This window comes from Mus musculus, chromosome 15, assembly GCF_000001635.26.
Source record: "Mus musculus strain C57BL/6J chromosome 15, GRCm38.p6 C57BL/6J".
In the NCBI taxonomy this organism is placed as follows: Eukaryota; Metazoa; Chordata; class Mammalia; order Rodentia; family Muridae; genus Mus; species Mus musculus.
Genome location: NC_000081.6, coordinates 63,786,113 through 63,810,664, shown reverse-complemented (window position 1 = coordinate 63,810,664; position 24,552 = coordinate 63,786,113). Strand labels below are relative to the sequence as shown.

Sequence of the window (24,552 nt, the reverse complement as noted above, 5' to 3'; positions counted from 1 at the left end):
CAAATGGGAGCTCATAAAATTGCAAAGCTTCTGTAAGGCAAAAGACACCATCAATAAGACAAAAAGACCACCAACAGATTGGGAAAATATTTTTACCAATCCTAAATCTGATAGGTGACTAATATCCAATATATACAAAGAGCTCAAGAAGATGGACTCCAGAAATTCAAATAACCCCAATAAAAATGGGGCTCAGAGCTAAACAAAGGATTCTCACCTGAGGAATACTGAATGGCAGAGAAGCACCTGAAAAAATGTTCAACATCCTTAATCATCAGGGAAATGCAAATCAAAACAACCCTGAGATTCCATGTCACACCAGTCAGAATGTCCTCAATCAAAAAATCAGGTAAGAGCAGATGCTGGCGAGGATGTGGAGAAAGAGGAACACTCCTCCATTGTTGGTGGGATTGCAAGCTTGTACAGCCACTCTGGAAATCAGTCTGGGGGTTCCTCAGAAAATTGGACATAGTACTACTGGAAGGTCCAGCAATACCTCCCTTGGGCATATATCCAGAAGATGTTCCAACCAGTAATAAGGACACATGCTCCACTATGTTCATAGCAGCCTTATTTATAATAGCCAGAAGCTGGAAAGAACCCAGATGCCCCTCAACAGAGGAATGGATACAGAAAGTGTGGTACATTTACCCAATGGAGTACTACTCAGCTATTAAAAACAATGAATTTATGAAATTCTTGGGCAAATGGATGTATCTGGAGGATATCATCCTGAGTGAGGTAACCCAATCACAAAAGAAGTCACTAGATATGCACTCACTGATAAGTGGATATTAGCCCAAAAATATAGAACACCCAAGATACAATTTGCAAAACACAAGAAAATCAAGAAGAAGGAAGACCAACGTGTGGATACTTCATTTCTCCTTAGAACAGGGAACAAAATACCCATGAAAAGAGTTACAGAGACAAAGTTTGGAGCAAAGACGAAAGAATGGATTATCAGAGGTTACTCCATCCAGGGATCCATCCCATAATCAGCCACTAAACCCAGACTCTATTGTTTATGCCAGCAAGATATTCCTGAAGGGACCCTGATATAGCTGTCTCATATGAGGCTATGCCAGTGCTTGGCAAATACAGAAGTGGATGCTCACAGTCAGCTATAGGATGGAACACAGGGCCCCTAATGGAGGAACTAGAGAAAGTCCCCAAGGAGCTAAAGGGGTCTGCAACCCTATAGGTGGAACAACAATATGAACTAACCAGTGCCCCCAGAGCTCATGTCTCTAGCTGCATATGTTGCAGAAGATGGCCTAGTCAGCCATTATTGGGAAGAGAGGCCCCTAGGTCTTGCAAACTTTATATGCCCCAGTACAGGGGAAGGCCAGGGCCAAGAAGTGGGAGTGAGTGGGAGTGAGAGCAGGGCAGGGTAAGGGTAAGGGAACTTTCGGGATAGCATTTGAAATGTAAAGAAAGAAAATATCTAATAAAATAAAATTAAAAAAAAAGTAAAACCAGAAAAAAAAAACTCCAATCTTTTCTTAATGAAAATGTACCTAGATTGTCCAAATGATTTCTTGTGATTCCTAGTGAGTTTCAAGTTTTTAAAATGTCAACCTGATTTTGTTTTCGCTAGTGAATATATAATTTGCTTAACTTGTTTGTGAAGTTAAGTTTTGTACTTAAACGGAGATGAAATAAACCTTCCCTTCATGGAGTTGCTTCCTGTCAGGCACTGGTTATGGCAAGGAATGTTGTAACCACTGCAGTGTCAGCACAAGCTTGAATCCTCCCATTGCAGCCTGACAGTCACACCCAGCACTTCCAATCACTGTTAATCACAAGTCAGACTTGCTCAGCTGGCTTTCAGTTTGGAGAGAGAGATTTCTAAGAATCCTCCCTCCTCTGAGCCAGGACAGCCCTCCAGGGGTACACCTGCCAATGCTCTTTGATTCAGAGCCACAGTCTTTTGAATGGTGGCTTTGAGCACTGGTTCTGAGCTCAGAGCTTAGTTCCTGGAGAACAGAGTTCATCCCCGAGCTTACCTGGCCAGAATACTGCATTGAAAATTGACTCGGACCTGCTAAAAGGAAGGAGACAGTAAAGAGAATCACGTTGATTTGGTCCTGGATTTCGTACAAGTTATACTTGGATTAGAAGGTCCAAGGACTAAGGAGCCACATTCAATTGCACTTTCTCTAGAGGAGATAACGCAGCTTCTGCCTGGTAAGAGCTGATGGGGATGAGGGGGTGAAAGAGGAGAGAAGGCTGTGTGCTCAGAGACAGAGTCCTGCAGGCTGGTTTGGGGAATGAGCTGATGGGTTTTCCTAAGTCATGCATGTAACCTGCAGGGAAGGACACATTTCCTAAGTTCTCCATAAGAGAATTAGTGGCGAGCTCATGAGAGTGTGGAAGGGCAATGGCTGGTCTCTGACACATCTCTGTTCAGGTTTCGTGTTGGGGACATAATTGAAATGGTCCCATGAGAACTCTTTTACGGTTGTTGACAGTTCCATCTTACTATATTCATATCATTCAAACTCAATTATCTTTGGAAATCTCGTTCTTTTCTGTAAAGAGAATGATTTAAGCAGATTAATATTACTTAGACTTTTCTGCAGAGTATTGTTAACATATCCAAGTTCCTGAATATCTACAACCAAAGTTTTGATTTCTACCCATACCCCTTTGCTTCAAACATTTTATCTCCATGACAGTTTCTACTATCCTGTGCTGGTATGTATGATTAATCTTTCCCTGGCTTTCAAAATCAATGTGCTGAGATATGAATGCATGTCCTTTCTCTTCTTGGAAATGACAGTCAGGGAAACGGCACCAACTCCATCATGTTGCCCTAGGGATCCTAAGGTCCTCTGCACTCCTCCCCTTTGCCATGTTTTGCACAAAACCCATCATTAATTTTTTAAAATTCTGTAGTAATCTTCAGTATTCACCCTAGTGTAATCTGCATATATGTCTTATTTGAATATTGCTATGAAGAGCATCAGAAATAATTATGTTCTTTGCTGCTCAAAATATATGTATACATATATATGTATATAATTCTCAAGACAGGGTTTTTCTGTGTAAGAGAGCCCTGGTTGTCCTCATTTGTAGACCAGGGTGGCCTTGAATTCACAGAGATTTGCTTGTCTCTTCCTCCCAAGTCTTGGGGTTAAATGTGTTTGCCACCAAGCCTGGCATGGAATTTTTATACCAAGAAATTGTGTGTGTGTGTGTGTGTTATACATATATAATTGGTAGTGCAATTGGCCTTATGGATTCATGGATCCCACAGCTTTGGGATAAACTGACCATTGACTAAACATATTCAGAAAAGGGCTCGGAGAGAGGGTTCAGCAGGTATAGCACTTGCTGTGCGTTGTGAGGTTCAGACTCTTCCCCCCTTCTCCCCAGAGACAGGGTTCTCTGTGTAGTTTTACCTGTCCTGGAACTCACTCTGTAGACCAGGCTGGCATCAAATTTAGAGATCCACCTAGCCTGCCTCCCAAGTACTGGGATCCAGGGCACTAGATTTTACTGTCTCGATAAGGATCTGACTTCTATTCCTAGGAACCCATATAGAACCCAGTGGGCAGGGTGCAAGCCTGTAATCTCAGCATGCAGGAGGTATAGATAGGAGATCTCTGGGGCAAGCTGATTAGCCAGACTACCAGCAGTGGGGAGCTCCAGGGTCAGCAAGAGACTTTGCCTCAATATAGAAGGTGGATAGTGATTGACCAAGTCACTCAGTGCCAACCAAGGCCTTCACATGCACACATGTGGATGAGCATTCATAGAAATATGTGCCTTTGAACACCAAAATGTGCATACATACATGCATAAATGTCACAAACATGACACATATATGTATGTTAAAAGAGGAAAATATTTAGGGGCTGGAGAGATGGTTCAGCAGCCAAAAGCACTTGATGCTCCTCCAAAGGACCCCAGTTCAGTTCCCAGTGCAGATGATGCTGTCAGAATGCACAGGGCTCAAGTGACTGCCCTTCTGAACCCCTGTGTCAAAATTAGTCTCTCCTCCATTAAGTCATTTATGTCAGGTACTTTTTTCATAGCAACTTAAAAACAGTTACTAATACAATAGCATTTTAAGCATTCTAGAGGCAACTTAAATGTTATCAGGAGTGTGTAGTCATATACAGATTTTGATATCTATTCAGAGCCTGGAACACCCAGCTATATTGAGTTTTGGCTATATGTGTGGAAAATGTTATCTATAATATTTAATGTATTGAGGTAAGTACATAAGCTATATGTGTGGAAAATGTTATCTATAATATTTAATATATTGAGGTAAGTACATAGCATGAGCTCTGCCTTCAATAGAAAACAGATCCAAACCTTCCTCAGAGATCTGTAGTTTCCTCATTTGTGCACAGGAAACACTAAGGTGATTGACTAACAATGCCCTTCTCTCTCCTCCTTTACAGAGCTTTCTCTGGGAGAGCATTGTTTTCTCTCTGGGTCGTGGAGAGTTTGAGATAATTCGGAAGTAGACTCCTCTGTGTGTGTGTGTGTGTGTTTGTGTGTGTGTTCTTGACTGACATATGGTTCAGCATCCTCAAGATTTATTAAATTATTGCATTTTGTAGAATTTCTTTTCCTTTAAGGCTGGTACTAGTACACAGTAAGATGTCACATTTTTCTCATTCTGTTAACAGATATTTAGATTGTTTCTACATTTTGGCCTTTGTGAATAGTCTGCAATGAACATGAGTGTGCTATTGTGTTGCTAAGATATTATCTTCAATTCTACTATTTTTTTTTAAATTTATTTTTATTTTTATTTTATGTGAGTACATGGTCGCTATCATCAGACACACCAGAAGAGGCCATCAGATCTCATTATAGATGACTATGAGCCAATGTGTGGTTGCTGGGAATTGAACTCAGGCCCTCTGGAAGAGCAGACAGTGCTGTTAACCACTTAGCCATCTATCCAGCCCTCAATTCTATCTTTAAGATTTCTTTTTTGAGACACCGACCTGATTACTGTAGAAGAGATAGTATTTTGAATTCTCTCAGTGTATCTGGTTCCATTTTTAACGTTAATACTAACAGTCATTGCCTTTATATAGTTTTGAAACAGCATCCTGGAAGATATAATACCTCATTGCGATTTTGCTTAACATTTTTCTTATGATGAGTGGTGACACTTGTCCTTTTGTATACTTGTTGGTTATTTGTATTCCTTTCTTGGTAGCACTGGGTCTTGAACCCAGGTCCTTATGTGTGCTAGGGAAGGTTTCAAATCCACTAGACAAGTAACTGATCGCATTTATTATTTAGAGCAATGTCTATCCAAGTCATCAGTTCTATGATTTCTCCTTTTTGTATTTATTGTTTTAAATTAGCATAAAATAATGGGCCTTATTATAGCATTCTCACAGAGCATATTATATACTTCATCATGTTCACCCTATTACCATTTCTTGTTCTGCTGACCCACCCCAAATCCCCTATATATCTGAAAAGTAGTCATTTCTTATTTCATAATTTGTATATATATATATATTAGTATATGTGTACAAGAGAGGCATGGAATATCTGTGTGTCTGAGTTTAGTCAATTTCATTTGTCTTGATGAACCTGAATTCCATCTGTTTTCCTATATTTGGTGCAATTTCAGTTTATGAATGAATAAAATGCAATCATGTATATATACCACATCTTCTTTCTCCATTCATCTTTTAACAAATTATTTATTTTTATGTGTATGGATTTCTTACTTGCAATTATGTCTGTATAGCACATATGTGCCTGGTGAGGTCCCCTAGCTATGGAATAAGCCACCATGTAAGAGCTGGATCCTATGGAAGAGCTGTCAGTACTGTTAACCTCTGAGGCACCTCTCCAGCCCCTGCCCCCATTCATCTTCTGGTGGGCACTACTAGGTTTAGCCTGTCTTCTGGCTTTTTGGAATAGTCCCAGGATAACTTGGATGTATATATTTCTGCTGTGTGCTGACTTGGGAGTTCTCTCACACATCAGTGGCTTATGACAAAAACATCAGGAATCACTGAGAATCAGTTACACTCTCTCTTTAACCCAGCTGAAGTTTGTGCTTCCTTCTATCCTAGGAACATGTCCTACACATTTGACTGGCTTAGCAAGGATGTGGTTAAAAAGCTTCAAGGAAGAGATCTGAGGCCTGTCAAATGCCTGTCAGATGCAACCAAATTCTGCCTGTTTAACATACTTCAGGAAACTTCTTCCCGGTTGGCTTTGAAAACTGAATATATTCCAGTTGGATTTACCCTTCTGCATCTCTTGGAGCCCAATATTCCTGTTCCAGGTATGGTCAGTCAAGGGACAGAGTAATGTGAAAATTAGTATTTTCAATGGTGCAGCTTCCCAGGTCCCTGAGGTGCTCAGACAGGTAGCTAGTGAACCATTCTGCTTAAAGGCAAAGGGCAAGGAAGGCTCTTTAGGAATCCACCCATCCATGCTTTTGTAGACCAGGCTGGCATTGAACTGAGAAGTCCACCTGCCTCTGCCTTCCGAGTAAGAGCCTCTTTAAATAGAGCTATGATACCCATCTTCCTAAAACTTGTTCAAAGTTGCATAGTTCAAACTGGTAAGTCTGGTTATGATCCAGACTGAGGTCAGTCTATCCTCAAGTGCCAGGTGTTTTTCTATTTCAACAACATACCCTGGGACTGGATTCTCTGCTCAGAAAGGTGTTCCCCAGGGACTGCTAGACACTGAATAAATGATGCTTTTCTTTCTTAGGATGAAGACCATGCTTGCATGGGTTCCAGAGTTTGCCCTCTGTGGTAATTTACATTTCAGATATGGCTTATTAGCTAGCTTCTTGATTAAGATTTAAATGAGGAGAGGAACTATCCTTATTTTTCCCATTCTCTAGAATAGCTGTTCCACAGTAAACTCTGAGCTGAACTTGTGTGCCCTTTCTTCTTCAGAGCCTGAAGTGTCAGCTCCCATCCCCCTTAAACACACCATATCCCAGAAACTGAAGGCTGACCTGGATGTCGAAACCATTGCAGGAGGAGAAGCAGGGTTTGTTAAGTCCTGTGGATATGACATCGAGGTTCAGAGTAAGAGCATCCCAAATCCAAAACTGGAAAGTCTTCAAAACAGGCAAGACCACGGAGGGGGTGGGGGGAGGTAAAAGGATGACTCAGCCAAGTTTCAGGCTGTGTTCTTATAGGCAGAGAGGCAGCAAGCAGGTTCTGTTGCTGGGTGGATGACAATTTAGTTTATTTTACTTTAAAAAAATCATTGAAATAATGACATATTGTCCACTAAGAATACTCATTAGGGTAGAATTACCCATTATTGTTGTATTAATGTGATGGGAACAGAAAGACAAGACAGACAGACAAAGGTTCTGATATACTAGAACTTTCTGTTCATTGTATAGAGGATGGGTATGTAATGAGAAACAAATCAGTAGAAGTGAAGGTTAGAATATTGATTAAATTATGCCAAGGATTGTAACAATCTTTTTAAGTAATCAGTGTCTCAGTGGTAAGGGGTTTAGATTGAATTCTTGTCACATCTCCTGATAGATAATTTAGAAGGAGAAATGCATGTTTCATGTGCAGGATTTTGGTGTGATATATGCATATAAGTCAGTAACATATCATCACTGCTTCTGGTAACCATTGTTAAAATGTTTTATTACGCCAACCATTGGATTGACCATAGGGTCCCCAATGAAGGAGCTAGAGAAAGGGCCTAAGGAGCTGAAGGGGTTGGCAGCCCCATAGGAGTAATAACAATATGACCTAGCCAGTACCCCCAGAGCTCCCAGGGACTAAACCACCAACCAAAGGGCACACATGGTTAGACTGATGCCTCCAGCTGTGTATGTATCAGAGGATGGCCTAGTTGGACAGCAATGGGAGGAGATGCCCTTTGTCCTATGAAGGCTCTATGCCCCAGTGTAGGGGAATGCCAGGGGGGCTAGGTAGGGGGAGTGGGTGGGTTGGTGAGCAGGGGGAGGGTATAGGAGATAGGGGAGCGTGTTTTTGGAGGGGAAACTAGGAAGGGGGATAACATTTGAAATGTAAATAAAGAGAATATCCAATTAAAAAAAGGAAACAAAGAAACTGGAAAAAATAGTTTTATTACATTTATTATTTACTCTGTGTGTGTTTGTATGTATGTGTGAGTGTGTGAGTATGTGTGTGTGTGTGTGTGTGTGTGTGTGTGTGTGTGTGTGTGTACATACCATGGCTCACATGTGGAAGTCAGAGGACAACTTGCAGGAGTCAGATCTCTCCTTTTGCTGTGTGTGGCTGAGAATCAGACTCAGGTCCTCAGGGTCTGCAGCAACCACCCCTACCTGCTCAGCCATTTTGTCAGCTCAGTAACTGCTATTTTTATGGCAAGAACATATATAGCCTACAGTCTTAGCAGATTTCAAGCACCTGTACCATATTATCAACTACAACCACATGTTTTCTGGGGATATAAATTCATGTCCTCATACTCCCATGGCCAGCACTTTATTGACTGAGCCACATCCTCATCCTGAAGCTGACTCAATCTCTTTAGTTTTAAAAGGTTGGTTCACATTTTTCTGTTTTTTTTGTTCATGATTTGGTCTCTGTTTCTATGAAATTAGCCATTTGGATCTTTTTTCATTCTCTTTTACATCTCCAGAAAACTGTTGGATCAGTTGCCCACATTTATGAAGACTTGCTGGAAGGATGGAAAGAACCTGTATGTGGTGACAGAGGCCTATGAAGTGACCAAGGATACTGTGCTGGAAGGCACAAGCAATAGCAAATTTGCAATCAAAGGGATCATCAACCAGCTTGTCAAGGTACAAGATGGGGAGAAGAAAGCTAGTCCAGCTAGTGTACTCTTGCTTCTCAAGGGATTCTTGGGATCACTTTCTAGGGGTTACAAAGATGGGGTCATTATTTTCTACTGCTCATTTATTGTGTATGCTTAATGTTAGTTCTGATCTTACATTATATTCTAATGCCCTTGTTTATAATGCTTTAATACATAGGATCATCAAATATTTATAAATTCATGGTTATTTGGTACCATGTGTTGTTTTGAGTAAACAGTAGATACTGTAGAAACAGAAATGTAAGGATTCTGCATTATTTACACACTCCAGTTTCATTGCTAGAAAAACACAGGAACATCTTACTAAACTGTACCTGTTAATCTATGTTCTATGATCATCTGATAACACATATTTTTTGAGATGTGGTCTTATATAGCCTAGATTGCCTTCAACTGACTATGGAGCTAAGACTGGCCTTGAACTCCTGGTCCTCCTGCTTCCATTTTCCAAATGCTGGGATTGCAGATATATCTCACATGCCTGGCTGTGGTTATAAATGTTTGAAGGGGCAAGATTTAAATACCTTGATTTACATGATCTATGACCAAGTCCCAAATAAAGGCAGGCTTGTCAAAATAATAGCTGATTTCTCTATGGTGACTTTAAAACCAAGAAGAGCTCAAATGAATATACTTCAAGCCCTAAAAGAATACAAATGCCAACCTGGACTATTATACTCAGCAGAACTGTCAGTCATAATCAAAGGGGAAAATAAACCTTTCTATGAGAAAGCATTTGAAAGAACTTATGACCACCAGTCTAGACCTACAGAGGAGACTAAAAAGAATAATTCTTCATGAAGAAAGGGGTGGAAATGTACAATCAGTGATGGCAAAAACTAACATTACGTCAGTGATTAAACAAAAGTCCACAAATGCCATAAAAGTAAACAAAATGACAGAAATCAATATCCTTTGAACATTTGTGGTTTAAACTCCCTAATCAAAAGACACACTTTAGCAGTAAAAAGCAGACCAATTTTCTGTTTCCAAGGAACATACCTCAACCACCAAAGATAGAAACCTTTTTTAGGGTGCAAGTCAGGCAAAGATATTCAAAGCAAAAGAGAAGTAGACAGACATGAGTTGCCATAGTAAAACCTAATGTAATAGACTTTAATCCAAAAATAATCAGAAGAAAGAATGCCAGTTCACACAGATCAAGAGAACAGGCCAACACAAAGACATTATAATTCTAAGATTATGTGGTAGTTTGAATATGCTTGTCCCAGGGAGTGGTACTATTAGGAGGTGTGGTCTTGTTGAAGTAGGTGTGGCCTTGTTGGAGGAAGTGGGTCACTATGTGGGTGGGCTTTGAGACTCTCCTCCTAGCTGCCTGGAAGATAGTCTTCTCTTGGCTGCCTTTGGATCATGATGCAGAACTTTAGGCTCCTTCAACTACATGTCTGCCTGGTTGCTGCCATCCGTCCTGCTATTATGTTAGTGGACTAAACACTTGAATCTGTAAGCCAGCACTAACTAAATATTTGCCTTTATAAGAAATGCCTTGTGCATGGTGTCTCTTCACAGCAATGGAAACCCTAACCAAGACATCATATTTTAACCAAGGATGGGTACACTCAGCTTCATAAAACAAACATTTGTATCCATAAAGAAACATAGATGATTGTCTTAATGAATGGAGAGTGACAATGTGGCAATAACACAATGGAATTTTATTCACCTGCAAAGATGTGTGAAACTATGAAGCTTTCAGGAAAATGGATGTACTGGAAATATTAATCTTGAATGAGGCAACCTAGACTCATAAAGACAGATGCTTCATGTCCTGTCTCAGACCCTGTGAGGCTGCTGAGTTCAGTAGGTGGTACCTCTAGGGTCCCAAGGAGATGATGAGTAACAGGACAGAAGATACAGAAGACATCACATGGACTGATAGAGACAAGCTCTGGAATGAGGAGAAGCTGCCTCCCTCAACAGATAGCTGAGAATACAGGTCTATGTAGAGACCCAGATGTGAATATGGGTAAATCAGTGAAACCTCAACATTAGGAGGAGACAATAAATCATATACCTAGTTTGGAAAACTCTAGGCATTGCAATAGATCTGCAGCTATGGCTCAGTGATAAATACTGGCCTGGCACATGGGTGTTCAGATTCAAGCTCCAGGCCTCTCTAGGCACACCTCCCACATTTCAATGTAGACAAATATTGTCATACAAGGCAGAGGTGCAGTAACTGGATATGGGAACCAGAAGTGGGGATAAGTAAGTGACTGTTAGGATTTTCTCATGAGCTTTCTAGATTTATGACTTTTAAATTACATACATACATTTTTGGATTAAAAGTAAACATTTTTAATGGTGTTATGAGTCAAAGAACTACAAGTTCCTAGGAATGGTTTGTTTCCCCAGGTTGGAGGCAGTGGACAGTGGCAAACAGAGAAAACAGATTCAATACCTATCCAAAAGGGTTCAGTGTTGGCCTACAAGAAGCAGCAATTGGTCATTGAGGATAACACTTGTGGTGAGCAGCAGTGGGGGCCTGGTGGGGATGGGGTTTCCAAACATGTGGACCTCCTCTGACTATAGGCCAGGAGCACTCCTCACCATCCCAGGCACATGCCCCACTTTCTTTCTTTCTTTCTTTCTTTCTTTCTTTCTTTCTTTCTTTCTTTCTTTCTTTCTTTCATTCATTCATTTATTTATTTATTTTTATATTTTTTTATTACATATTTTCCTCAATTACATTTCCAATGCTATCCCAAAAGTCCCCCATACCCCCCCCCCACTCCCCTATCCACCCATTCCCACTTTTTGGCCCTGGTGTTCCCCTGTACTGAGGCATATAAAGTTTGCCTCTCTTTCGAGTGACGGCCTACTAGGCCATCTTTTGATACATATGCAGCTAGAGTCAAGAGCTCCAGGGTACTGATTAGTTCATAATGTTGTTCTACCTATAGGGTTGCAGATCCCTTTAGCTCCTTGGGTACTTTCTCTAGCTCCTCCATTGGGGGCCCCGTGTTCCATCCAATAGCTGACTGTGAGCATCCACTTCTGTGTTTGCTAGGCCCCGGCATAGTCTCACAAGAGACAGCTATATCTGGGTCGTTTCAGCAAAATCTTGCTAGTATATGCAATGGTGTCAGCATTTGGAAGCTGATTATGGGACGGAACCCTGGATATGGCAGGCTCTAGATGGTCCATCCTTTTGACACAGCTCCAAGCTTTGTCTCTGTAACTCCTTCCATGGGTGTTTTGTTCCCATTTCTAAGAAGGGGCAAAGTGTCCACACTTTGGTCTTTGTTCTTCTTGAGGTTCATGAGTTTAGCAAATTGTATCTTATATCTTGGGTAGCCAAAGTTTCTGGGCTAATATGCACTTATTATGAGTACATATTGTGTGAGTTAATTTGTGATTGGGTTACCTCACTCAGGATGATACCCTCCAGGTCCACCCATTTGCCTAGGAATTTCATAAATTCATTCTTTTTAATAGCTGAGTAGTACTCCATTTTGTAAATGTACCACATTTTCTGTATCCATTCCTCTGTTGAGGGGCATCTGGGTTCTTTCCAGCTTCTGGCTATTATAAATAAGGCTGCTATGAACATAATGGAGCATGTGTCCTTCTTACCGGTTGAGACCTCTTCTGGATATATGCCCAAGAGAGGTATTGCGGGATCCTCCGGTAGTACTATGTCCAATTTTCTGAGGAACCGCCAGACTGATTTCCAGAGTGGTTGTACAAGCTTGCAATCCCACCAACAATGGAGGAGTGTTCCTCTTTCTCCACATCCTCTCCAGCATCTGCTGTCACCTGAATTTTTGATCTTAGCCATTCTGACTGGTGTGAGGTGGAATCTCAGGGTTGTTTTGAATTGCATTTCCCTGATGATTAAGGATGTTGAACATTTTTTCAGGTGCTTCTCTGCCATTCGGTATTCCTCAGGTGAGAATTCTTTGTTCAGCTCTGAGCCCCATTTTTTAATGGGGTTATTTGATTTTCTGTAGCCCACCTTCTTGAGTTCTTTATATATATTGGATATTAGTCCCCTATCTGATTTAGGATAAGTAAAGATCCTTTCCCAATCTGTTGGTGGTCTTTTTGTCTTTTTTTTTTTAAATTTTTTAAAAATTAGGTATATTCCTCCTTTACATTTCCAATTCTATCCCAAAAGTCCCCCATACCCATCCCCCAATCCCCTACCCACTCACTCCCCCCTTTTGGCTCTGGCGTTCCCCTGTACTGGGGCATATAAAGTTTGCAAGTCCAATGGGCCTCTCTTTCCAGTGATGGATGACTAGGCCATCTTTTGATACATATACGGCTAGAGACAAGAGCTCCGGGGTACTGGTTAGTTCATATTGTTGTTCCACCTATAGGGTTGCAGTTGCCTTTAGCTTCTTGGGTAATTTCTCTAGCTCCTCCATTGGGGGCCGTGTAACTCACCCAATAGCTGACTGTGATCATCCACTTCTGTGTTTGCTAGGCCTCGGCATATTCTCACAAGAGAGAGCTATATCTGGGTCGTTTCAGCAAAATCTTGCCAGTGTATGCAATGGTGTCAGCGTTTGGAAGCTGATTATGGGATGGATCCCTGGATATGGCAATCACTAGATGGTCCATCCTTTTGTCACAGCTCCTAATTTTGTCTCTGTAACTCCTTCCATGGGTGTTTTGTTCCCATTTCTAGGAAGAGGCAAAGTGTCCACACTTTGGTCTTCCTTCTTCTTGAGTTTCATGCGTTTGGCAAATTGTATCTTATATCTTGGGTAGCCTAAGTTTCTGGGCTAATATCCGCTTATCAGTGAGTACATTTTGTGTGAGTTCCTTTGTGATTGGGTTACCTTACTCAGGATGATGCCCTCCAGGTCCATCCATTTGCCTAGGAATTTCATAAATTCATTCTTTTTAATAGCTGAGTAGTACTCCATTGTGTAAATGTACCACATTTTCTGTATCCATTCCTCTGTTGAGGGGCATCTGGGTTCTTTCCAGCTTCTGGCTATTATAAATAAGGCTGCTATGAACATAGTGGAGCATGTGTCCTTCTTACCGGTTGAGACCTCTTCTGGATATATGCCCAAGAGAGGTATTGCGGGATCCTCCGGTAGTACTATGTCCAATTTTCTGAGGAACCGCCAGACTGATTTCCAGAGTGGTTGTACAAGCTTGCAATCCCACCAACAATGGAGGAGTGTTCCTCTTTCTCCACATCCTCTCCAGCATCTGCTGTCACCTGAATTTTTGATCTTAGCCATTCTGACTGGTGTGAGGTGGAATCTCAGGGTTGTTTTGATTTGCATTTCCCTGATGATTAAGGATGTTGAACATTTTTTCAGGTGCTTCTCTGCCATTCGGTATTCCTCAGGTGAGAATTCTTTGTTCAGCTCTGAGCCCCATTTTTTAATGGGGTTATTTGATTTTCTGTAGCCCACCTTCTTGAGTTCTTTATATATATTGGATATTAGTCCCTTATCCCATTTGGGATAGGTAAAGATCCTTTCCCAATCTGTTGGTGATCTTTTTGTCTTATTGACAGTGTCTTTTGCCTTGCAGAAGCTTTGCAATTTTATGAGGTCCCATTTATCGATTCTCGATCTTACAGCACAAGCCATTGCTGTTCTATTCAGAATTTTTTCCCCTGTACCCATATTTTCGAGGCTTTTCCCTACTTTCTCTTCTATAAGTTTCAGTGTCGCTGTTTTTTTTTTTTATTGTTTGTTTTTTTTAATTAGGTATTTTCCTCATTTACATTTTTCAATGCTATCCCAAAGGTCACCCATACACCCCCCCAATGCCCTACCCACCCACTCCCCCTTTTTGGCCCTGGCGTTCTCCTGTACTGGGGCACATAAAGTTTGCAAGTCCAATGGGCCTCTCTTTGCAGTGATGGCCAACTAGGCCATCTTTTGATACATATGCAGCTAAAGACAAGAGCTCCCGGGTACTGGTTAGTTCATATTGTTGTTCCACCTATAGGGTTGCAGTTCCCTTTAGCTCCTTGGGTAATTTCTCTAGCTCCTCCATTGGGGGCCGTGTGACCCATCCAATAGCTGACTGTGATCATCCACTTCTGTGTTTGCTAGGCCCCGGCATAGTCTCACAAGAGAGAGCTATATCTGGGTCCTTTCAGCAAAATCTTGCTAGTGTATGCAATGGTGTCAGAATTTGGAAGCTGATTATGGGATGGATCCCTGCATATGGCAATCACTAGATGGTCCATCCTTTTGTCACAGCTCCATATTTTGTCTCTGTAACTCCTTCCATGGGTGTTTTGTTCCCATTTCTAAGAAAGGGTCCACACTTTGGTCTTCGTTCTTCTTGAATTTCATGTGTTTGGCAAGTTGTATCTTATATCTTGGGTATCCTAAGTTTCTGGGCTAATATCCACTTATCAGTGAGTACATATTGTGCGAGTTCCTTTGTGATTGGGTTACTTCACTCAGGATGATACCCTCCAGGTCCATCCATTTGCCTAGGAATTTCATAAATTCATTTTTTTAATAGCTGAGAAGTATTCCATTGTGTAAATGTACCACATTTTCTGTATTCATTTCTCTATTGAGGGGCATCTGGGTTCTTTCCAACTTCTGGCTATTATAAACAAGGCTGCTATGAACATAGTGGAGCATGTGTTCTTCTTACCGGTTGGGACATCTTCTGGATATATGCCCAAGAGAGGTATTGCAGGATCCTCCGGTAGTACTATGTCCAATTTTCTGAGGAACCGCTAGACTGATTTCCAGAGTGGTTGTACAAACTTGCAATCCCACCAACAATGGAGGAGTGTTCCCCTTTCTCCACATCCTCGCCAGTATCTGCTGTCACCTGAGTTTTTGGTCTTAGCCATTCTGACTGGAGTGAAGTGGAATCTCAGTGTTGTTTTGATTTGCATTTCCCTGATGATTAAGGATGTTGAACATTTTTTCAGGTGCTTCTCTGCCATTCGGTATTCCTCAGGTGAGAATTCTTCGTTCAGCTCTGAGCCCCATTTTTAATGGGGTTATTTGATTTTCTGGAGTCCACCTTCTTGTGTTCTTTATATATATTGGATATTAGTCCCCTATCCGATTTGGGATAGGTAAAGATCCTTTCCCAATCTGTTGGTGGCCTTTTTGTCTTATTGACGGTGTCTTTTGCTTAGCAGAAGCTTTGCAATTTTATGAGGTCCCATTTATCGATTCTTGATCTTACAGCAAAAGCCATTGCTGTTCTATTCAGGAATTTTCCCCCGTACCCATATCTTCGAGGCTTTCCCCTACTATCTTCTCTATAAGTTTCAGTGTCTCTGGTTTTATGTGGAGTTCCTTAATCCACTTAGATTTGACCTTAGTACAAGGAGATAGAAATGGATCAATTCGAATTCTTCTACATGATAACCGCCAGTTGTGCCAGCACCATTTGTTGAAAATGCTGTCTTTTTTCCACTGGATGGTTTTAGCTCCCTTGTCAAAGAACAAGTGAACATAGGTGTGTGGGTTCATTTCTGGGTCTTCAATTCTGTTCCATTGGTCTACTTGTCTGTCACTATACCAGTACCATGCAGTTTTGATCACAATTGCTCTGTAGTACAGTTTTAGGTCCGGCATGGTGATTCCTCCAGAGGTTCTTTTATCCTTGAGAGGAGTTTTTGCTATCCTCGGTTTTTTGTTATTCCAGATGAATCTGCCGATTGCCCTTTCTAATTTGTTGAAGAATTGAGTTGAAATTTTGATGGGGATTGCATTGAATCTGTAGATTGCTTTTGGCAAGATAGCCATTTTTACAACGTTGATCCTGCCAATCCATGAGCATGGGAGATCTTTCCATCTTCTGAGATCTTCTTTAATTTCTTTCTTTAGAGACTTGAAGTTCTTATCATACAGATCTTTCACTTCCTTAGTTAGAGTCACACCAAGGTATTTTATATTATTTGTGACTATTGAGAAGGGTATTGTTTCCCTAATTTCTTTCTCAGCCTGTTTATCCTTTGTGTACAGAAAGGCCATTGACTTGTTTGAGTTAATTTTATATCCAGCTACTTCATTGAAGCTGTTTATCAGACTTAGGAGTTCTCTGGTGGAATTTTTAGGGTCACTTATATATACTATCATATCATCTGCAAAAAGTGATATTTTGACTTCTTCCTTTCCAATTTGTATCCCCTTGATCTCCTTTTGTTGTCTAATTGCTCTGGCTAGGACTTCAAGTACAATGTTGAATAGGTAGGGTGAGAGTGGACAGCCTTGTCTAGTCCCTGATTTTAGTGGGATTGCTTCCAGCTTATCACCATTTACTTTGATGTTGGCTATTGGTTTGCTGTAGATTGATTTTATCATGTTAGGTATGGGCCTTGAATTCCTGATCTTTCCAAGACTTTTATCATGAATGGATGTTGGATTTTGTAAAATGCTTTCTCAGCATCTAACGAGATGATCATGTGGTTTTTGTTTTTGAGTTTGTTTATATACTGGATTACATTGATGGGTTTCCGTATATTGAACCATCCCTGCATCCCTGGGATGAAACCTACTTGGTCAGGATGGACGATTGTTTTGATGTGTTCTTGGATTCGGTTAGCAAGAACTTTATTGAGCATTTTTGCATCGATATTCATAAGGGAAATTGGTCTGAAGTTTTCTATCTTTGTTGGGTCTTTTTGTGGTTTAGGTATCAGAGTAATTGTGGCTTCATAGAATGAGTTGGGTAGAGTACCTTCCATTTCCATTTTGTGGAATAGTTTGTGAAGAACTGGAATTAGGTCTTCTTTGAAGGTCTGATAGAATTCTGCACTAAACCCGTCTGGTCCTGGGCTTTTTTTGGCTGGGAGACTATTAATGACTGCTTCTATATCTTTAGGGGATATAGGACTGTTGAGATCATTAACCTGATCTTGATTTAGCTTTGGTACCTGGTATCTGTCTAGAAACTTGTCCATTTCATCCAGGTTTTCCAGTTTTGTTGAATATAGCCTTTTGTAGAAGGATCTGATGGTGTTTTGGATTTCTTCAGGATCTGTTGTTATGTCTCCCTTTTCATTTCTGATTTTGTTAATTAGGATGCTTTCCCTGTGCCCTCTAGTGAGTCTGGCTAAGGGTTTATCTATCTTGTTGATTTTCTCAAAGAACCAGCTCCTTGATTGTTTGATTCTTTGAATAGTTCTTCTTGTTTCCACTTGGTTGATTTCACCCCTGAGTTTGATTATTTCCTGCCTTCTACTCCTCTTGGGTGAATTTGCTTCCTTTTCTTCTAGACCTTTTAGGTGTGTTGTCAAGCTGCTAATGTGTGCTCTCTCTAGTTTCTTTTTGGAGGCACTCAGAGCTATGAATTTTCCTCTTAGGAATGCTTTCATTGTGTCCCATAAGTTTGGGTATGTTGTGGCTTCATTTTCATTAAACTCCAAAAAGTCCTTAATTTCTTTCTTTATTCCTTCCTTGACCAAGGTATCATTGAGAAGAGTGTTGTTCAGTTTCCACGTGAATGTTGGCTTTCTATTATTTATTTTGTTATTGAAGATCAGCCTTAGTCCATGGTGATCTGATAGGATGCATGGGATAATTTCAATATTTTTGTATATGTTGAGGCTTGTTTTGTGACCAATTATGTGGTCAATTTTAGAGAAGGTACCATGAGGTGCTGAGAAGAAGGTATATCCTTTTGTTTTAGGCTAAAATGTTCTGTAGATATCTTTTAAGTCCATTTGTTTCATCACTTCTGTTAGTTTCACTGTGTCCCTGTTAAGTTTCTGTTTCCATGATCTGTCCATTGGTGAAAGTGGTGTGTTGAAGTCTCCCACTATTATTGTGTGAGGTGCAATGTGTGCTTTGAGCTTTACTAAAGTTTCTTTAATGAATGTGGCTGCCCTTGTATTTGGAGCATAGATATTCAGAATTGAGAGTTCCTCTTGGAGGATTTTACCTTTGATGAGTATGAAGTGCCCCTCCTTGTCTTTTTTGATTATTTTGGGTTGGAAGTCGATTTTGATAGTTATTAGAACGGCTACTCCAGCTTGTTTCTTCATACCATTTGCTTGGAAAATTGTTTTCCAGCCTTTCATTCTGAGGTAGTGTCTATCTTTTTCTCTGAGATGAGTTTCCTGTAAGCAGCAAAATGTTGGGTCTTGTTTGTGTAGCCAGTTTGTTAGTCTATGTCTTTTTATTGGGGAATTGAGTCCATTGATATTAAGAGATATTAAGGAAAAGTAATTGTTGCTTCCTGTTATTTTTGTTGTTAAAGTTGCCATTCTGTTCTTGTGGCTGTCTTCTTTTAGTTTTGTTGAGGGATTATCTTCTTGTTTTTTCTAGGGCATGGTTCCCTTCCTTGTATTGGTTTTTTTCTGTTATTATCCTTTGAAGGGCTGGATTCCTGGAGAGATAATGGGTGAATTTAGTTTTGTCGTGGAATACTTTGGTTTCTCCATCTATTGTAATTGAGAGTTTGGCTGGGTATAGTAGCCTGCTCTGGAATTTGTGTTCTCTTAGTGTCTGTATAACATCTGTCCAGGCTCTTCTGGCTTTCATAATCTCTAATGAAAAGTCTGGTGTAATTCTGATAGTCCTGCCTTTATATGTTACTTGACATTTTTCCCTTACTGCTTTTAGTATTCTATCTTTATTTAGTGCATTTGATGTTCTAATTATTATGTGTCGGGAGGAATTTCTTTTCTGGTCCAGTCTTTATGGAGTTCTGTAGCCTTCTTGTATGTTCATGGGCATCTCTTTCTTTAGATTTGGGAAGTTTTCTTCTATAATTTTGTTGAAGATGTTTACTGGTCCTTTGAGTTGAAAATCTTCATTCTCATCCACTCCTATTATCAGTAGGTTGGTCTTCTCATTGTGCCCTGGATTTCCTGGATGTTTTCAGTTAGGATCTTTTTGCATTTTCCATTTTCTTTGATTGTTGTGCCAATGTTCTCTATGGAATCTTCTGCACCTGAGATTCTCTCTTCCATCTCTTGTATTCTGTTGCTGATGCTGGCATCTATGGTTCCAGATTTCTTTCCTAGGGTTTCTATCTCCAGCATTGCCTCACTTTGGGTTTTCTTTATTGTGTCTACTTCCCTTTTTAGGTCAGGTATGGTTTTGTTCATTTCCATCACCTGTTTGGATGTGTTTTCCTGTTTTTCTATAAGGACTTCTACCTGTTTGGTTCTGTTTTCCTGTTTTTTTTTTAAGGACTTGTAACTCTTTAGCAGTGTTCTCCTATATTTCTTTAAGTGAGTTATTAAATTCCTTCTTTATGTCCTCTACCATCATCATGAGATATGCTTTTAAATCCAGGTCTACCTTTTCAGTTGTGTTAGGGTGCCCTGGACTGGGCGAAGTGGTTGTTCTGGGTTCTGATGATGGTGAGTGGTCCTGGTTTCTGTTAGTAGGATTCTTACGTTTACCTTTTGCCATCTGGCAATCTCTGGAGTTAGTTGTTATAGTTGTCTTTGTTTAGAGATTGTTCCTCTGTTGATTTTGTTACCCTCTGTCAGCAGACGTGGGAGACTAGCTCTCTCCTCTGAGTTTCAGTGGTCAGAGCAGTCTCTGCAGGCAAGCTCTCCTCTTTCAGGGAAGGTGCACAGTTATCTGGTGTTTGGACCTCCTCCTGGCTGAAGATGAAGGCCCAAAACAGGATCTTTCCCAGAAGCTGTGTTGCTTTGGCCAGGAAGGTGGCCGGTTGTCTGGAGCCGAAGATGGCGCCGCCTCAGAAGCTCTGTGGTTCTCGCCTGTTCCAGAAACTGCTGGCCTCTGTATTCCACACCCTCACCCATGCAGCCTGCCCTCCAAGGAGTCCTGGAACCAAGGTGGCTCCCGCTGGAGCCTGAGGCAGAAACCTCTTGGGCCGGGCGGACCCCTGTGCTTTCACCAGGAAGGTGGCCGGTTGTCTAAAGCCGAAGATGGCGCCGCCTCAGAATCCCTCTGGCTCTCGTGTCTCTGGTTTTATGTGGAGTTCCTTAATCCACTTAGATTTGACCTTAGTACAAGGAGATAGGAATGGATCAACTCACATTCTTCTACATGATAACTGCCAGTTGTGCCAGCACCATTTGTTGAAAATGCTGTCTTTTTTCCACTGGATGGTTTTAGCTCCCTTGTCAAAGATCAAATGACCATAGGTGTGTGGGTTCATCTTTGGGTCTTCAATTCTGTTCCTTTGGTCTACTTGTCTGTCGCTATACCAGTACCAAGCAGTTTTTATCACAATTGCTCTGTAGTACAGCTTTAGGTCTGGCATGGTGATTCCACCCGAGGTTCTTTTACCCTTGAGAAGACTTTTTGCTATCCTAGGTTTTTTGTTATTCCAGATGAATTTGCAGATTGCTCTTTCTAATTCGTTGAACAATTGAGTTGGAATTTTGATGGGGATTGCATTGAATCTGTAGATTGATTTTGGCAAGATAGCCATTTTTACTATATTGACCCTGCCAATCCATGAGCATGGGAGATCTTTCCATCTTCTGAGATCTTCTTTAATTTCTTTCTTCAGAGACTTGACGTTCTTATCATATAGATCTTTCACTTCCTTAGTTAGAAGGAAGTGAAAGACTTCCCTTTTAATGTCTTGGATGGTTTTATTCAATTCCATCACCTCTTTGGTCGTGTTTTCCTGCAATTCTTTAAAGAATTTTTGTGTTTCCTCTTTAAGGTCTTCTACCTGTTTAGCTCTGTTCTTCTGTATTTCTTTAAGTGAGTTATTAAAGTCCTTCTTGATGTCCTCTACCACAATCATGAGATATGCTTTTAAATCCGGTTCTCGCTTTTCGGGTGTGTTTCGGGTGTGTTGGGGTGCCCAGGACAAGGTGGGGTGGGAGTGCTGCGTTCTCATGATGGTGAGTGGTTTTGATTTCTGTTAGGAGGATTCTTACGTTTGCCTTTCACCATCTGGTAATCTCTGAAGCTAGTTGTTATTGTTGTCTCTGGTTAGAAGTTGTTCCTCAGGTGACTCTGTTAGCCTCTATCAGCAGACCTGGGAGACTAGATCTCTCCTTAGTTTCAGTGATCAGAGTATTCTCTGCAGGCAAGCTTTCTTCTTGCAGGGAAGGTGCCCAGATATTTGGTGTTCGAACTTGCCTCCTGACAGAAGTTGTGTTCCACTCACCAGAGGTCTTAAGATCCCATGGAGGGTCCTATGAGGACCTTGAGGGTGTCTGGAAACTCTGCGTGCAAGGAACCCCTGTGCTGGAGTGGACCAGAAGGGACTTGTGCCCCTGATCAGGCCGGGTTATCTGCTTCCCTAGTTAATGCAGTCTCAGGTCTGGCGCAATTGGATTGGAGCAGACTCTTTGTTCCACTCACCTGAGGTCTTAGGATCCCGAGGGGGATCCTGTGTGGGTCCTTGTGGGTGTCTGGAGACTCCATGGGCAAGGCACCCCGGTGCTCGGTGGACTGGAAGGGCCATGCCCCACTTTTAATCACCTCTAAGCATGGCCATCCTCAAATATGCTAGCCGTAGTTGCTGAGGTACCTTCCTGCTTAGGAATGGATCTGACTTGGAGTGTCCAAAAAGTCCAGGCTAATTCCAGTCATCTCTGGGCATTCATCTCTAGCCATTCAAGGTCCTGCTCCTCTCAGAAGCCCAATAGGGAGCTGCCAGGTTGAGCAAGTGACCCATAACTCCACATTAAAACTTCTTAAAATAACAGAAGCATTGGTTCCCAGATCCCTCTGAGATTAGTCTGTGCAGGTAAGAGTGTGGACTACAGAAGCTAACAGATTCTGGGATAGGCAGAAGCCACATAGCTTCTGAGGAAGACCCCGTTTCAGGCTCCAGTCATCCAGGCACCTTCCCTGCCAGAAGAGAAGTGTCTGCCCCGCCCGGGAGGGCTTTGTTGGAGCACTTGGGGGAGCCATCTTGGTTCCCAGATCCCTCTGAGACTAGTCTGTGCAGGTGAGAGTGTAAACTACAGAAGCTAACAGCTTCTGAGACAGGCACTGTTTTGGGCCTTCATCTGCCAGGAGGCAGGTCCGAACACCAGATATCTGTGCACCTTCCCTGCAAGAGGAGAGCTTGCCTGCAGAGAGTGCTATGACCACTGAAACTCAGGCGAAATCTAGTCTCCCAGGTCTGCTGATAGAAGCTAACAGAATTATGAGAGGAACAAGCTCTAACCAGAGACAACTATAACAACTAACTCCAGAGATTACCAGATGGCGAAAGGCAAACATAAGAATCTTACTAACAGAAACCAAGACCACTCACCATCATCAGAACCCAGTACTCCCACCTCAGCCAGTCCTGGGCACCCCAACATACCTGAAAAGCTAGACCTGGATTTAAAAGCATATCTCATGATGATGGTAGAGGACATCAAGAAGGACTTTAATAACTCACCAAAGAAATACAGAAGAACACTGCTAAAGAGTTACAAGTCCTTAAAGAAAAACAGGAAAACACATCCAAACAGGTTATGGAAATGAACAAAACCATACCTGACCTAAAAAGGGAAGTAGACACAATAAAAAAACCCAAAGTGAGGCAACACTGGAGATAGAAACCCTAGGAAAGAAATCAGGAAGTATAGGTGCGAGCATCAGCAACAGAATACAAGAGATGGAAGAGAGAATCTCAGGTGCAGAAGATTCCATAGAGAACATTGGCACAACAATCAAAGAAAATGAAAAATGCAAAAAGATCTTAACTCAAAACATCCAGGAAATCCAGGACACAACGAGAAGACCAAACCTACCGATAATAGGAGTAGATGAGAATGAAGATTTTCAACTTAAAGGGCCAGCAAATATCTTCAACAAAATTATAGAAGAAAACTTCCCAAACCTAAAGAAAGAGATGCCCATGACCATACGAGAAGGCTACAGAACTCCATAAAGACTGGACCAGAAAAGAAATTCCTCCCGACACATAATAATCAGAACAACAAATGCACTAAATAAAGTTAGAATATTAAAAGTAGTAAGGGAAAAATGTCAAGTAACATATAAAGGCAGGACTATCAGAATTACACCAGACTTTTCATTAGAGATTATGAAAGCCAGAAGAGCCTGGACAGATGTTATACAGACACTAAGAGAACACAAATGCCAGCCCAGTCTATTATACCCAGCTAAACTTTCAATTACCATAGATGGAGAAACCAAAGTATTTCATGACAAAACCAAATTCACACATTATCTTTCCAGGAATCCAGCCCTTCAAAGGATAATAACAGAAAAAAACCAATACAAGGACTGAAACCACGCCCTAGAAAAAGCAAGAAAGTAATCCCTCAACAAACCTAAAAGAAGACAGTCACAAGATCAGAATGCCAACTCTAACAACAAAAATAAAAGGAAGCAACAATTACTTTTCCTTAATATCTCTTAATATCAATGAACTCAATTCCCCAATAAAAAGACATAGACTAGCAGCCTGGCTACACAAACAGGACCCAACATTCTGCTGCTTACAAGAAACCCATCTCAGGGAAAAAGACAGACACTACCTCAGAATGATAGGCTGGAAAACAATTTTCCAAGCAAATTTTCTGAAGAAAAGAGCTGGAGTAGCCATTCTAATATCGAATAAAATCAACTTCCAACCCAAAGTTATCAAAAAAGGCAAGGAGGTGCACTTCATACTCATCAAAGGTAAACCTTCCAAGAGGAAATCTCAATTTTGAATATCTATGCTCCAAATGCAAGGGCAGCCACATTCATGAAAGAAACTTTAGTAAAGCTCAACGCACACATTGCATCTCACACAGTAATAGTGGGAAAGTTCAACACACCACTTTCATCAATGGACATATCCTTGAAACAGACACTAAACAGGGACACAGTGATACTAACAGAAATCATGATACAA

The 24,552-nt window shown here is 41.1% G+C and overlaps 1 protein-coding gene across 1 annotated transcript in view; it reads left to right on the top strand.

Annotated features, from left to right (window-relative positions):
* Positions 1-1,925: 1,925 nt before the first annotated feature.
* The window catches only part of Gsdmc (gasdermin C), a 32,769-nt gene continuing 10,142 nt past the window's right edge, over positions 1,926-24,552 (top strand). Inside the window, exons 1-5 of the mRNA NM_031378.3 lie at positions 1,926-2,190; positions 6,069-6,283; positions 6,912-7,089; positions 8,620-8,782; positions 11,194-11,305. Coding sequence (NP_113555.1) covers positions 6,073-6,283; positions 6,912-7,089; positions 8,620-8,782; positions 11,194-11,305 — 664 coding nt within the window. The 5' untranslated portion in view covers positions 1,926-2,190; positions 6,069-6,072. The remainder of the gene's footprint in view (positions 2,191-6,068; positions 6,284-6,911; positions 7,090-8,619; positions 8,783-11,193; positions 11,306-24,552) is intronic.